The 17,078-nt window shown below is 31.9% G+C and overlaps 2 protein-coding genes across 2 annotated transcripts; both read right to left on the bottom strand.

Annotated features, from left to right (window-relative positions):
* Window positions 1-3,410: 3,410 nt before the first annotated feature.
* Window positions 3,411-4,775, bottom strand: LOC140988478 (eugenol O-methyltransferase-like). Its single transcript, XM_073457486.1, has 2 exons — window positions 3,924-4,775; window positions 3,411-3,599 (listed from the first exon to the last, which is right to left on the bottom strand). Exons 1-2 carry the CDS (start codon window positions 4,698-4,700, stop codon window positions 3,411-3,413), a joined length of 966 nt encoding a protein of 321 aa, XP_073313587.1. The 5' UTR covers window positions 4,701-4,775.
* Window positions 4,776-7,946: 3,171 nt separating this feature from the next.
* LOC140988620 (trans-resveratrol di-O-methyltransferase-like) lies at window positions 7,947-9,611 on the bottom strand. The gene is made up of 2 exons (XM_073457645.1): window positions 8,785-9,611; window positions 7,947-8,463 (listed from the first exon to the last, which is right to left on the bottom strand). The coding sequence occupies exons 1-2, from the start codon at window positions 9,559-9,561 to the stop codon at window positions 8,161-8,163; spliced, it is 1,080 nt and encodes a 359-aa protein (XP_073313746.1). The 5' UTR covers window positions 9,562-9,611; the 3' UTR covers window positions 7,947-8,160.
* Between the last annotated feature and the right edge of the window lie 7,467 nt (window positions 9,612-17,078).

Raw genomic sequence — 17,078 nt, 5'->3', positions numbered from 1 at the left:
GAACCTCTATATGGACGAAAATGTCGATCACCACTGTATTGGGATGAAGTAGGGGAAAAAGCCATCGTTGGACCCGAACTAATCCAGGAAACAGTGGATAAAGTTGTTGTGATCAAGGAGAGATTAAAAGCTGCACAAGATCGACAGAAAAGGTGGGCTGACATGAAAAGAAGACCCGTGAAATTTGAAGTTGGAGAGAAGGCATATGTGAAAGTGTCACCCATGACGGGTGTAATACGATTCAATAAGGCTGGGAAACTGAATCCCAGATACGTCGGACCATTTGAAATTCTTGAAAAAGTGGGAACACTTGCTTACAGATTAGCACTTCCCCCTGATATGTCAAGAATCCATAATGTTTTCCACGTTTCACAGCTGAGAAGATATATCTCCGATCCAAGTCATATTCTCGAGTCCGGACCACTTCTGGTCGAAGGAAAGTTAAATGAAGAATTGAAGTACGAAGAAGTTCCGATTCGGATTGTGGATAACAAAGACCAAGTACTGAGACGACGAACTATTCCATATGTCAAAATACAATGGTCCAATCACACCGAAAGAGAAGCTACTTGGAAATTGGAAGAAAAGATGCGAGAACGATACCCTTATCTCTTTGAGGATCATGTATAGCCAAGTTTCGAGGACGAAACTTCTCATAATGAGGGAGGAATGTGAGAACCCGAATTTCCAGCATTTCAGCAGCAATGCAAAATTTCCAGCAGAAGTTAATATTTCAGAAGCTGGTGTTTTTCCAGCACATTAGAATCCAGCAGATTAAAATCCAGCAACAGACAACAGATAAAATCCAGCAGCAGAAGAGCGAGATTCCAGCAGACAGTTACTGATTCAGCTTAGACTTGTAACTGAAGCATTAACATGGAATAAAAGCTGTTAATGTCAGATTATGATCATTAATAGGAAGACCAACAGTTAGAAATTGGCCTATAAATAGCACCCTCAATCTGAAATTGTTGTTACACAAATCTAGAGATGTCAAAACGGGCTGGCGGGGCGGGCCAGCCCGCCACCCGCCGCAACCCGCCATTAGGCTGGGCGGGGTGGGCCTCTAAATGGCCAACCCAGCCCAACCCACCTTGGGCTGCGGGCTAGGCGGGCTGACCCGCTTATTTTTTTAAGAAAAAAATACTAAACAATATCGCAGTAAACATAGAAGAAAAATATATTTCAGTCAAATAGCTTCATAAAATACTTAAAAACATTGAAATAAGAAAATAAGAAAGCATCAACATAATCTATAAAAAGTAAAGTGCTTAAACCAAACATGAAAATTGAGATATGGAAAAGGATAGAAAGTCGAGGAAATAGACGATTGTAAATTTAGAAAATATTATGTGTTCAACAATACACATAATTATCAAACCTCCGCTGGGTCCACAAAATTTCACTACAACACGTCGGAGTTCAAACGAAACCGCTCTTAGGTTCACAAACAACTGTTATGCTTAAAAATTATTTTAAGATTCATGAATAAAATTTACAAAAATTTCTTCCCTTGAAGATTCATGAATAAAATTTGCAGAGATTTCTTCTCTTTAAGATTCATAAATAAAATTTACAGAGATTCAGATTTTATCAGAGTGAGTAATGGAAGCGAGGCCAAAGAGAAAAAAAAGAAAGAAATAAGATAAGAGAGTGATGAAGGCGTAAGAGATTTATTCCAATTTTTATATAAAACTTAAAACTTAAAAATATATAAAAAAAAATTCTACCCTAATTTGGCGGGCCAACCCGCCCCGTTTGGGCTCGATCCATCTTGGCCCGCAACACAAACGGGCTCAGCCCATTTGGCCCACCTCCAAACGGGCTGATATTTTATCAACCCAACCCGCTTAATTTTTATAGCGGGACGGGCCGGCCCGACGGACCTGACCCAATTTGACAAGTCTACACAAATCTTGAGTGATAACTTGAATTTTCGAGCTAAGAGAGTGTCTTGTTCGAGCTGTAAAATCCAATAGCAAGAGCAATTTGATTTCCAGACTTCAACCGAAATCTCTAGCAAATTACGGTAAGTGGGTTTATGTATAAATATCTTGAAATCAGTTTGATAATTCCTGTTTTGAAGCAAAGCATATATATTTCTTATCTCTGATTTTTGAAGCACTGAAACCTAGTGAACTAATGGTAGGAATATATATTCTGAACATTACTGATTACTGATTACTAGCCTCACCCCTTAGAAGAGAGAACATATAGGGGACTGATATCAGTTTAGCCATGAAATTCACGAACGTGCTCAGTGCTTGTAAAATTTCTGATTTCTGATTACTGATTACTGAATACTGAATACTGATTTCTGTTCTGAAAATAAGAATTCCTGTATATTTTTCGTATTACTGTCTCTGTTAAAAATAGTTTTGAAAACTGGGAGTTATTCCCGCCCCCGCTTACTGAGTGACAACCATATCACTCACCCACCAAATCATCCCAGATATGAACGATGAAGAAAGGCTAGCAGAAGAGGAGAAAATCCAGTTCTGGGGCTGGTGAAGAAGATTGTTAATTCTCAGTTTTATTTACGTTCTTTTCCGCTGCATCTGTAAGACATTGTTATGTCTGGTTTGTTTTACATTTCCGATGTAAAACATAAATTATTTGAGTTTGTATCAGACATGGAGATATTCAGTATTTATGAATAAAAAGATTGGTTTCTGAATTTCGTACTTCTGAGGCTTGTTGTTTTCGAATGTAAATTTAAGAGCAACACCGATGTCAACCAACCCCCGTTCTGGGGCGTGACAATTTAAGGTATCTATATATACTAAAAGATATTAAAATTTTAAATTAATTTATGATTCTAATACCGGTTTCATGTGGTTGAGGTTTTTTATTTTTGGGAACCGGAATTGAACCATATGTTCCGTATTCTAGTTCCCATCTTGGAATTGAAACAAAGAAAATGATTTAGTTTAATTTTGGTTTCACGGTTATTGAAAACTATGGTCGGATTTACCTTCGACCCTCAGTGTTTATCTTAAACAATTTTAGTAGATATTTGTTCAATGAATACCACTCGTTTTCAAATTTCCTTCATTTAAAATATTTTAAAAATAAGGATCTTTCTCTCCAGGTTATTTTTCACAATATATGTTGTGGTCATTTTCATTACAATAATTACTTCCAATAATTTTTTTTAATATTGTAACATAATATATTTCAAATTGAAAACTTGACTATCTAAGTTTATCAAAGATTTATTTGTTGTATATAGGAGCTATATATGAAGGATAATAAATTACAGACCAAAACATTTTATTATTACATTTTACCAATAAGCCGGTGCAGCTCAACATTGAAAGATCATCCGAATCGTACAAATTAATAAAACCATCCAATGAATCACAACATGCGACATATTAAAATGGAACAATGGGCCGATCAACAAATTATTACNGATCAACCATGATGGCGACGTCAAAGAAGAGTTGATCTTCTTTTATTGTATCGTTTTCTTCGTTATACCCCAAAACTATGTCGATGATTACCACTTTTCCTCTCCTCTCCTTTCTGAGGATTGCATCTTTGCATTTCTTTAATATTTTGATGCAATCTTTGTCGTTCCAATCGTGTAGTATCCACTGTTAATTGTTTGTACCACATGAATATATATTGTCAATATGAGTACTATTCGGTCAAATATTAAAAAAGAAAAGGAAATTGAAAGGAAAAATGATGTTTTTATTTGGTCCAGGTTGTCACATATTGTACTTACGTAAAAAAACAAGATTATATTTTTCCAATTAAAACAGCGCAAAATTCATCGGGTTTGTAATTTTAGACTTTTAAATCATCTGTCAGTTTCTTTTTTAGTCATGTTAATAGATCGAGATGTCCTCGGATATTTGATTGGTTTGACTAAAAAAATCTCATATTTACGTATAACATAAGAGAGTTGCACATACCTTCAGTAAAACAACATCAGTTGTAGGAATTTCCGCGAACATGTCTCCCCCAACATAGTTCAAGTTACGGAACCCCTTCAAGCCAGAAACAACATGTGGGAGATCAAGAACTGTGCACTTCATCTCAGGGAATGCATCAGCAATAGCTTTAGCCATCGTCCCCGTTCCACCTCCTACATCGACCAAAGACTCCACTCCCTCGAACAACTTCTCACAATCTTTAAGCATCACATGGCTCACGAACCGTGAATCACAAGACATGGCTTCGTTGAACAGCTCATTCAGGCTGTTCGTTGTCTTTGCTTTCTCCCAGAACATCAACCCATACGTCGTTTCAAATGCTGTTGCACGATCATCTGTCAGCCATTCACTTATACTATAGCATTGCCCCATCAGATTTGGGTCAAGTACGGCTAGCAAAAAAGGTGCAACACACAAGGGTGAGTCTTTAAGAAGGAGATTAGAAGACGGTGTCAGCCAATAACCCTCGTTTTGTTTGTTTTCGTCCTTGGTATCAACTTTGATGAAGAACTTGGAGTGGACTAAAACACGCATTATACGATGAACACAATGAGATTTGGCTTTGTTGATGGGGAGAGCACTGATTAATTCAGCAAGGGTCATTGGCTTGCCATGATTTTTGATGATATCTGGTATATTTAATTCAATCGCACATTTTAGGGATATGGGCAGAATGAATTTGTAGATGTGATTCCATACTTGAGCGTGAGCAATAACAAGCTCATGAGTGGACTCTTCTTCACGGAGCAGTGCCATTGAATCACTTACTACTAATTGGTGATTTTTGTATGCATTAGCTAGCTAGCATACATACACCATATATAGTAATGTCAAAGAATATGCTAATTAATATTTGCATACAATTCATATCTACTATTTTGTTTAAGGGTGTTATATCGCGGGATCCCACCTGATGGGTGTGGTTTTGTCGGGTTTTGTTTAATTATTATAGTGTTACTCCTATGACTATTTGCTGTGGTTTCATGAGGCCACCGACTGGTTAAAATGTCCATATCACCTTGCCCGAAATTATAATAATGTTGGGGTAATATGAGTGAGTTTATAAGCATGCACACGATAAATGATTTTATTTACTTGGGTTAATCATTGTTGTAAGGTAAAAATCGATACGCGGGTTTGCTGCTTATAGAATATTTCATTGCGCCCAGTCTCATGATCCAGTTTCCTCGAACATACAGGATTTGTTATAAATCTTGTGATCGAGTGCAGCTTAATATATAAATGATGCACTTTGATGAAACTACCGGCAAGCATTTTGAGATAAATCTAAACTTCGTTTAATGAATGAATAGATTTCATTCTCATGAACGTAACGAGACATAATTGTGGGAAAATAACAATCCAAATGGTTGAAGAAGTGTGAATGGCTCTCTCTCATCAAATCGAGAACATTATTGATTACACTGTGTATTAGGTTTAGCTGTGTTTAATTTCCTTTTTGGTTTAAGAGATTCGTGAAATATGTAATTGTCACAATCAGAGGAGTAAACAATGTTAAAATGATACACACAATCTGAATTGATAGTGACTTGTAGCAATATGAAAATACCACGATAAGCAGACGTTATTTGATTTAATAAACAAAATATATATAGATGTTTATGTAAAGCTAGACAAAAATAATTTCCTACCACCACTAAAAATTAATGATGATATATAATTTTTAAAACAAAAATCTCTCTATGATTAAGTTTGTCTGGTATATTATAGATTACTTGGTTGTACAATTGATTGTTTTATGTATGATATGGTTCACGACGCAAATAAAATATCTTCTTGATATATACATAATTAATTATGTAAACGAATTGAGCAGGTTTACAAGTTTTTCGAGCTGACTTGAAAAATATTTGTTTCATATTCAAGCTATCGAATTCTAGCCTAACTCGAACTTTTTTCGAGTCGAACTTGAGCCCAAATTATTATATTTGATAGTTCGCGAGCCGTTGGTGAATCTTAATATTTTATTAATATAATATAATTATATATTAAATAAATAAATTTCGAGTACTTATTTTCGAACAATGATTCAAATATTTCACGAACATGTTCGAATCATCGAGCCGAACTCGAACTCAAGCTTTAATTCGAACCGATCGAATACAAGCAAAAATTTTAAAATTTTCAAACTTCAAACCGAACTCGAGCTTAAACTCGAAATGAGAACCCGAATAAAACTAATTCGAACCGAATTCAAGCTTTATTTTTTTTTGTCATATCCAGCTAGATTCGATTAATTGATAGTCTTATACATAATAATATGATATGTGAATGAGTGGAATTGTTCAAGACAACTAGTACGTTCTTTTATCATTTATAATGAAAATAATAATTTAAATCAAGTCTGTGTGAATTTTTTGGAATTTAGGGGATCCTACCTGAAAAGTTTTTTTTTGCTAATTTAATATCTGACTTTGTTAAAATTAATTATCTAAATGAATTAATGTAATGTCAATTTGTATTTATTTATTTTGTTTGAACGTTAATATGATAAATATAGTTAATTATTTAGTTATATATTTACATTAGCAAATTAGATTTTTTTTATACAGGCATACACAATATTTTTTAAAGAATATTTTTATTTTAAATTCTCTTTCATTTATCTTAATTAATAACTCATGATTTTATATTTTTATTATTTTTACTTATTATTTCTCATGATATGAAACCATCTTTTCAGCATCTTTATTCCGGTCTCTTGTAATTTGTTTGATATCAATCATTTGTTTTTATTTTTTCCACATATATCTTTCATCGTCTACATTTTAGATTTTAATTTGTTGTTTTATCATCACTTTTAAGTGTTAGATCTTATCCTTTTGTTTAAATATTTTTGCTTTTTAAATATCTCTAACGGTATAACAAGTGTTTCGTATGCGTTAATAAAAATTAAGACTCTGTTACGAGTTTCAATATTTTTTTTAGTTTTGAAAAAAAATTATTTTTATGCTTCCTAGAGTCATGTTCTTCATTAATCTTGAAAATTTCATGCAAGCATGAACATATTGTGAAGTAGTAATATACATTAATGTAATTATCTAAAATTATTATATGTTATTATATGCTAAATAAGATAAGTTTAATATATCTACTTGCAATGAAAAATTATATAAACATAGATTTTATTTTTTGTAGTAATTGAAATTTAAATTAAGCAATAAAGAGGTTTTTAATATGGTCGGACAAGCAACGTAAACTATGAAACAATCTATGAAGAAAAACATTATTATAAACATTAATTGTACTTTTACAATTAGAGACTCCATATCTAGAGGGCTTAACCACGATTCCAAACCCATGGTTTCCATTTTAATTAAAGATGGAACCAAAACCAAACCGCTTGGATACGGTTCCGATTTCGATTTCTAATAGCTTTGGTTATAGTTTGAACAAAAATTTTATTCGTTTAAATTTTAAAAAAAATAACACAATATGTGAGACGATGAAACTAATTATTTAACAATGATGTCATAAAATAATTTTAATTTTTAGTTTTTATTCCACAAGAAATAAAAATAAGAGGTGAAAATTTAATTTATAAAGATTAAATAGTTTAATAATATAATTTAAGGTATCTATATATATACTAAGAGATATTAAAATTTTAAATTAATTTATGGTTGAGGTTCCTTAGTTTAATTTGAGAACTAGAACTGAACCACATGTTCACTATTTTGGTTCCATGGTTCTTATGATCGAGTCTAACTTTCGACCCTCGTTGCTTAAATTTTAAACAATCTCAGTAGATGTTTGTTCAGTGAGTACCATTTGTTTTCAAATCTACTTCACTTAAAATCTTTTAAAAACAAGGATCGTCATCTCTCCCGATTTTTTTCACAATATATGTTGTGAGTGTCTCCATCACAATAATTACTTCCATTTTTTTTCTGTATTACAACATAATATGTTCCAAATTGAAAACATGACTATCTATAAGTTTATATATCAAAGATGTATTTGTTGTATAGGAGCTATGAAGGATAATAAATTACAGACCAAAACATTATATTATCACATTTTACCAATAAGCCTGTGCAGTTCAACATTGAAAGATCATCCGAATCGTGCAAATTAATTAAACCATCCAACGAATCACAACATGCGACATATTAAAATGGAACAATGGGCCGACAAATTATTACTTATATTTATGACATATATAATTGACACCAAATTAAATGTGTATGTAGATTCAAGGATAAACTTCGATAATAGATCTCACACCTAATGATGGAATAATGTTGTAGCTACTGAAACCAGCATCAAGAAACAGCTTCTTCCATTCTTTCTCATTTCTTTCTTTTCCATTCAAGTAAACCATCATTGCGATATCGAAGAAGAGTTGATCTTCTTTTACTGTATCGTTTTCTTCGTTATGCCCCAAAATTATATCGATGATTACCACCTTTCCTCCCCTCTCCTTTCCGGGGATTGCATCTTTGCTTTTCTTTAATATTTTGATGCAATCTTTGTCGTTCCAATCGTGTAGTATCCACTGTTAGTTGTTTGTACCACATTAATATATATTGTCATGAATATGACTCTTTGGTCAAATATTGAAAAAGAAAAGCAAATTGAAGGGAAAAATGATGTTTTTTTGGTCCAGGTTGACGCATATTGTACTTGGTTGAAAAACAAGATTATTTTTTTACAATTAAAACAGCACAAAATTCATCAGGTTTGTAATTTTAGACTTTTAAATCATCTGTCACTTTCATTTTTAGACATATTTATTGATTGAGATGTCCTCAGATATTTGATTGGTTTGACTAAAAAAATCTAATATTTACGTATAATATAAGAGTATTGCACATACCTTTAGTAAAACAACATCAGCTGTAGGAATTTCCGTGAACATGTCTCCCCCAACATAGTTCAAGTTACTGACCCCCTCCAAGCCAGAAACAACATGTGGGAGATCAAGAACTGTGCACTTCATCTCAGGGAATGCATCAGCAATAGCTTTAGCCATCGTCCCCGTCCCACCTCCTACATCGACCAAAGACTCCACTCCCTCGAACAACCTCTCAAATTCTTTATGCATTACACAGCTCACGAACCGTGCATCACCAGCCATAGCTTCATTAAACAGCTCATTCATGCCGGTAACTGTCTTTGCTTGCTCCCAGAACATCAACCCATGCGTCGTTTCAAACGCTGTTACACGATCATCTGCCAACCATTCACTTATACTATTGCATGGCTTCATCAGAATTGGGTCGAGTATGAGTAGCAAAAAAGGTGAAACGCACCAGGGCGAGTCTTTCAGAAGGAGTTTAGACGACGGTGTTAGCCAATAACCCTCGTTTTGTTTGTTTTCGTTCTTGGTATCAACTTTGATGAAGAACTTGGAATGTACCAAAACACGCATTATACGATGAATGCAATGAGATTTGGCTTTGTTGATGGGGAGAGCACAGATTAATTCAGAAAGGGTCATTGGCTTGCCATGATTTTTGATGATATCTGGTATATTTAATTCAATCGCACATTTTAGGGACATGGGCAACATGAATTTGAAGATGTGATTCCAAACTTGAGCGTGAGCCATAAGAAGCTCATGAGTGGACTCTTCTTCACCGGGCAGTGCCATTGAATCACTTACTACTAATTGGTGATATTGTATGCATTAGCAAGCTAGCATACATACACTATATATAGTAATATCAAAGAATATGCTAATTAATATTTGCTTGCAATTCATATTTTAAATTCTAATATATATTTTGTTTGACAAAAAAATCTAATATTTTGTTTAAGGGTGTGCTGTTATATATTCACGTGGAATCCCACATGATGGATGTGGTTTTGTTGTGTTTTTGTTTGTTTATATTTGCTGCTACGTACGTACTGTGGCAATTTTCCCATAAACTTGTAAGGTTAATGACTATTCCAACAATTTGGGTAAATCACCTTGTCCGAAATTATTGTTGGATCTCGGTTTTCTCGTGCCCAAACGCAGCGGAAGTTTTAAAATTTTTATTTTATTTTGACAATCAAAATATATTTGTTTTAGGCACTCGTATGGTTTTATAATTACCTTTGGTGAGTTAAATCACTTGGCTCCAACTAATCCGGTTTAGGCGGATATAGCTCTTGATGAATCCCTACAAACTTTCTTCAAGGACTCCTTTCCTCAATCTTCTAATCATGTCAACGACTAGATGATTTGTTCCTCTTCTAATTTGCACTAGAAAAATTAGAAGAAGTTTCACGTTGGAGATCAAAGTTTGAGAGACGGCTCAAACTCCTTTTCAAAAAGGAGAGGACCGAAATTCTATGAGAGGAGAGGGGAGTGTTTTTCGAAAATTGTGTTCTCTTGGAGGCTAGGGTTTTTCAAAAAATTATGAATGAATTCTTATTAATCTTAAGCCTAATACACATATATATAAGCTTAGGGCTCATTAATAAATTAAATAATTAATGGGCTTAATCAATTAATTATTCTAGTCCAACTAGTTTAATTAATTAATTAATTTTTTAAAGTCCAATTAAGAACCTTAATAATATGTATGTTGGTCTTGTACTCTTACAAGCCCATTATACATATACTCATTACATTTGATTTAAATCTCTTATAAATTCAACATTTGAATTTATTATAAAAATTCAACTTCTTGAATTAATCACCTCCAAAATTTAATATTTAATAAACTCAACTTTTGAGTTTAATAAATTAAATCCTCAAATTTTATAAATTCAACTCCTTGAATTTATTCTCTCCAAATTTCATAAATTCAACTTCTTGAATTTACTATCTCATAAATTCAACACCTTGAATTTATTTTCTCAAAATTTAATTATCATAAATTCAACTCCTTGAATTTACTATATTACAATACAAATTCAACTCCTTGAATTTATTCTCTCAACGGGAACAAACGATCCAGTACTTGTGTGACCCTCAATGGTTTAGGGATACAACTAGCCGTGGGTTCACAACTCCTTGTGATTCAGAATAACATTTGTTCTTATTCTGGCTTACCCTAGTTAGCCCCATTCTTTTCATCAACACCTTGATCAAGAATGTCAGAACTCATTTCTGATTGTACCCATCGGATCATGGTAAAAGCATCTAGTAGCATCCCCTCATGATCCCCTAAGTATCACTGATATTAGTGCCTACAAGAACCAGTTGATTATGATTAACGTACAGTACGGTCCCTTCATCTCATATATCCCGATCGAATCTGCAACCATTGGTTCATCGAGGGTTGCATATTAATTCAATAACTATGTGATACATATAATAGTGGTATCGCGTGTACCATTTGGAAAACTTCTTCTCCAACGTACATCTCATACTCTGGCCAGAGATTCCATACACTATTATTACTTCAGATCACATAGGATATCCACACTCGTAGGTGAGCGGTGAATCCCCGACTACAATGCACTGGCTCCTATATGTGTCGCAACTATACCCAACCTCGCCACCTGGTGACTCTCCTGGAGCCGGTAAACTAGTCAAAGCACAGCCCTATCATATAGAGCCTCAGTGTTGTCCCAGGTCGTAAGGACTAATGGTGTACAATCATAACCACGGACTTATCCTCTCGATGAATGATAATCACTTGGAAAGACCGAGGGAGGGTTGTTCGGTATAATCATCATATGACTACCCATCTGCATGTTTGGACATCTATATGTCCTTACCAAGAAACGCAGTACACAACATCACATATGCTCGTCTCAAGCTCAAGCGACTTTATCCCTGTTTTAGGCGGCTGAATCGACTAGGAACGAATTTAGAATATGCAGTATTTACAAATGAGTTTCAACATCGAATTACGATTCATTTGTATTAAAGCATAATCAAGGACTTTATCTATGCTGCTTGCATGGGTGTACAGATAAAGTATAACGAAACCATTAAAAGTTAAATTATATTAAAATAAAGATTGTTTATTACAACTGAGTCAATAAAATCTCTAGCCAACAGTTGGCTTGCAGGATATCTACTCTAACAATTATAATGTTGGGGGTAATACGAGTGAGTTTATAAGCATATAGGTACAATAACTGCTGCTAATAGTTTGAGTTGATCATATTTGTAAGATAAAAACTTATAAAAGATAGAGTTCGCTGATCACGAGTTTCCTGGAACAATATTTTATACATGCTTTGATGAAACTACTGAAGAGCGTTTTGAGAAATTTTACATGATCAGACAATTGTGCTATGATCAGACAATTGTGCTGAAAGAATCCAAATGATTGAAGACGTGCAAGTGGTGTATATATAATTAATTTATATTTTGCGTGTGCTTAGTTTACTTTTTAGTTTAAGAGATTCGCGAAATCTATAAAGTCAATTATGGGAGTAAACAATGTTAAAATGGCAAACACAATCTAATTAATTTGACAGCCATTTATAGTATTATGTTATGTTATATTTCCCACTAGCATATCCATATAGTTGTTTTACTCAAATAAGAAAAAAAATTTAAAACGAGGAAGTTGCATATCTTGCATGCTCCTGTTAAAATTGCTACATTTGCCGTCACCAATAATTCTTGCTCTTATCTCGTTTATACTCATGTAAATTAATGCAGCTTCATCTCATTTTTGTTCTTTTAAATATGCATAATATATGGTTTCAAAAATCTCGAAGAAAAAAATTTATTTTATGCAGATGTAATACAGGGATAATAGCGTTCACCCCCTGTAAAAATATTAAGTGGTATAAAATTTCCTAATAAAAATTAATAAGCTAATAAACCCTACAATTTTTAAAAAAATGTAGCGGAAAACCCCTATTTCCACTTCTCGGAGTGGTCTATCACCTAAGCAGAGTATCATGGAGCTGTGTGCTTTGTCTAGTACATTATCTTTGTCCTTGAGCGCAGCAGACATTTTTTCCACTATCTTGAGAGCCTCTACCAGTCCCTCTTGTATCAAGATAGCTCACTTCTTGATTCTCCATAATGAAAAATCATTCTTTCCGATGAACTTCTCGATATCATATTTCAAATATCCCTTCCTTTGGGCTGTTCCCACAGCCGCTTGTTGCGTCATGGAAATTACATATGTCCACAATAGTATGACATTGTCCACTTTGGACTTAATTACTTATACATTTGTTTAAGGTATGTACCCAAAAGACATCTTATCAATGAAAATATCATTCTATCTTATTAACTCACGGTCTTCCTCTATCTTATATTTTCAATGCATGAATTTGATTACATTTCCAACAAAAATCATTCACAAATCAAAAATGATTTGAAACACGAATTTAATAGTTTTAAAGTTGATCCTATCCAAAAGCTTCCTTCTAGTCTATGTTCCCCACCATATTCTTGATTTGATTAAATGATTATACACCTTCCGCAGCCAATGCAATATTGCGATCTAGAAGTGACTGAAATGGTTAACCAATTAAATTGACAAATTTGACCAATCATTCTTGAAGAAAAAGTTTCATCATTTTGTTTCTTATTCTTTTAAAAAATTAATTAATTTGTGTTAACTGATCCAGTACTTTTTTAACTTATACTTTTTATTTCAACTTCTAATTTATCTTCGTATGGTATTGGATAAAATTCGAACCAACACAATAACATATAAATATTGAACCTATTTTACCATATGGTCCACAGATGGATGCAGGCACCCGGCACCCCCCACCCCTAACCCACTCACCCACCCCCTAATATTCAACAACAATTTATTTCTTTCACAATCGCAAACCCCGTACTCCAACTTCCGCCGCCACACCGCTTCCCCATTGAGACCTCACTGGAAATTTCTTTATTTAGATAGTTTAACTTCCAGCGGTCCAGCCCCTCTAATTTGTCAAAAAAATTTGTTTAATAATATAAAAATAAGAATAATAATACATACGAAGAAAAATAATATTATATAAAAATAAAAGGTAAATCCTAAACCAATTTATCTCAATTTGCCTACCTCTATTTCTCTTATTTCTATTTTTTTTCCTCCGTGGTTCGATTTTTGAATTTTATATTTTCAACTTTTAAGATTCTTATATTTTAAACTTTTTTCGAACATAATTTCTATAATATTACTATTTAATAATGCATAAATCTCCTAGAAAAACTACTTTGGTCATTTTAACGAGTGGATCCTTAAATACCCTCCATTTTATTTATGGATAACTCTAGAAAAGAACATTAATGTAATATTAGCAACTCATTTAGACTTGAATTTCCCAACAATACATGACATTTTCTCTTCCCCCACTATTTGTCTCCATATTTTTCCTCATGCAACTATCCCCCTATATATTGATCTATATAATTTTTCATTTTTCTAAATATCATTTTTTTTAAAAAAATCATGTAAATAAAAGCTGAATTGAATATTAACTTTTTCATGAATATTTTTTTAGGTTTTGCTATTATATTTATCATTTATGTATTATCTTGTGAACATTCAACACATATATATACATGACGACTATATGTAATATGTGGCAGGGATAAAATGTTGAAATTTTGGTATTGTAGCTTGGCTCCTATTTTTAGGTAATTTATCTTAAAGGTTTAATTTTTAATTTTAAAATTTGTATTGTAATAAATTAGGATTTTTTTTACAATAAATTTTTTGTTATAATATATTTCAAATATCAAGTACTATATCTTCATTATATGTTTATATTTAATTATTTTAAAAAATAATTTTTTCCCTCCTATTTCAATTTTCTAGCTCCGTCCTTGCACGAACCACCTTTGTATAAAAATCGAACATAATTAAAGTAGTGTTCGGGAGAGCTTCTATGAAGCAATTCTTAGATTCTAGCTGCATGAAAGTGCTTTTGACTGTTTTTGAATGTCAACTTCAGTTTCTATAACTTTTATTTAAAAGCTAAAAGCAAGATGTAATATTTTTCTTACTTCTGTTTTTTTTGTTTAGTATTTAAAATTACAAGTTGAAATTTATATTCTTAAAATATTTATCATATTACATTTATTTTTTAAATAATATTTTTTATTTTTATATAATTTGCATTTCCAATTTTTTTTAACATATTTTGTGTATTTATACAAATTTTTATATTTTTATTTTTATTAATCTTATATATTTTTGTAAGCATTCATGTTATAAAAAATAAATTAATTTTGATATAATATTCATAATGTAATAATAATTATATAAGCACATTGTTGATTGTGTGAATATCAAATTATAGATAATTAAAATAGAACAATTTTATATAGTTTAAGGATATCATAATTTTCATTTAATTATATATATTAAGTTTGAAAGCAATTATTCTCCAAATGCTCAAATTTTAGTTTCTCATCAACTTTAAAATAATCTCCCTGAGTCCTGTGAGGTGGGTAAGAAACCTATTAGATCATGACATGTGGTACTTATGATCCCCAAGGCACAATAACATATCTTAGACTTCTCAGTTGTTCACATTTCAAACAATAATAAGATAATCGATTCTATATAGTTTCGTAAAATCTTTAACTCCCACATATGATTACAGTTGTTTTTTTTTAAAAAAAAAAAAATGCGACATAAATTTTTGCCATGTTATGATATTTGGTTTGTATCACATATTTTATTAAATTTCTAAAATATAAATGTAAAAGATGCAACTTTGTTTATCAACTATAATTATACACTTATTAGAGTTTCACGAAGGAAATTCAACTCTCAAAGTCAATAATGATTGCCAGAAGTAATTTGAATCAAGTATTGAGCCACTGAACCAGCATTCAATTATTTTGGAAGTCGTAGACTAAATAATTACATGGTACGTAACCCCAAATTTTCCTTAATTATATCTTTTGACCAATGTTACACTTCATCGTTCTTGCAAGAAACGCAAACAACAAATAGAAAGGGTTTACTTGTGAGAGTTGGTTTAAGCATTAATACGAAATAGGTGATTGATTAACTTGCATGTTTACAAAATCTTCAACTACTTTGGAAAAATATATAAATTCCACTTATTTAATTCCCAAGTTTTATATGAAAGTAATCAGTTCCACCAAATTTCATTTTCCTTTGTACAATATTATATAGAAAACTTTGCATGTCATTTAATTTAGAATCTTATTTTATATTTTATAAGTTTATTTGAAAATAAATTTATGATCATATACAGGTCGTCTAAGTGTACTACCATTCTTTGTTAGGAAGCTGCAGGAGGATCAAGTTCTTATTAATCAAGTAATATAACTATTGATAATGATGTAACTTAAGTTTTCAAACAAAAAATCTTTTAAAATAAATGCAGTTCAATTTTTGGCAAGAAAATTTTGGCACACCAGATAATCATTTCATAATCCTTATTAATTATGTAATGGTTTTTTCCTTATAATTTAAGAAAATTTTGAATTATATATGTGATAAAAAAAAATGTACATTTTGTAGTTAATACAAAGTTTGGGGAAATAAAATGCTTTAATTTGGGGTCAATAACTGTATATTAGCTCATTTGTAAGTTAATGATCAAATTAAATTAAATTTTTTTCAATAGTTCATATATACAATTAATAAATTTTACACTAATAATATAGCATAGGCATATGGAGACAAAAAAAATGAATAGCAAAAAAATTGCATAATTCCGTCTATCTAGCATGTTCAATTTTGTCTTTTTATTTTTTTTAAAAAAAAAGGAAAATTAATAAACCAGAATAAACTAATAATTTTTTTTAAAAAAAAAAAAAACAATAACCAGTTTATCTAAATAAATGAAGAATTAACCACATGACTACCTTAGTGAAACTGTTCAGACACTCGCAATAAAAGTGTGGGGACATAAGAAATGTGAAAACATGGACTAGAATTAGTAAACTAATATGGGCGAATGTCAACCTCATCGATAGTTTAGTCAATCGATGAAAATGAAAAGGAAACAATTTTTTTATTAAAAAAATGAAGAAGAGAGAAAGATTGATTGATTTGATTATTTGAAGCTAGGGATTATTTGAAATTCGAGATTTTAAATATCATAATTTGTTTGAATAAATATATCTTACAATGAATTTCGAATCTCAAATACTTTAAATAGTAATCTCAAATAGGCAACCTAAACCGGTCAACTAGCATGAAGAAAAAGCTGAATGATTAAGGAGAAGCAAACCTGTCCCGTTGAAGGGGTCAGCTCGCGCGCGGCAGAGAATTT

The sequence above is a fragment of the Primulina huaijiensis genome, chromosome 11 (assembly GCF_012295235.1).
Source record: "Primulina huaijiensis isolate GDHJ02 chromosome 11, ASM1229523v2, whole genome shotgun sequence".
In the NCBI taxonomy this organism is placed as follows: domain Eukaryota; kingdom Viridiplantae; phylum Streptophyta; class Magnoliopsida; order Lamiales; family Gesneriaceae; genus Primulina; species Primulina huaijiensis.
This window is presented reverse-complemented; position numbering and strand designations above follow the sequence as displayed.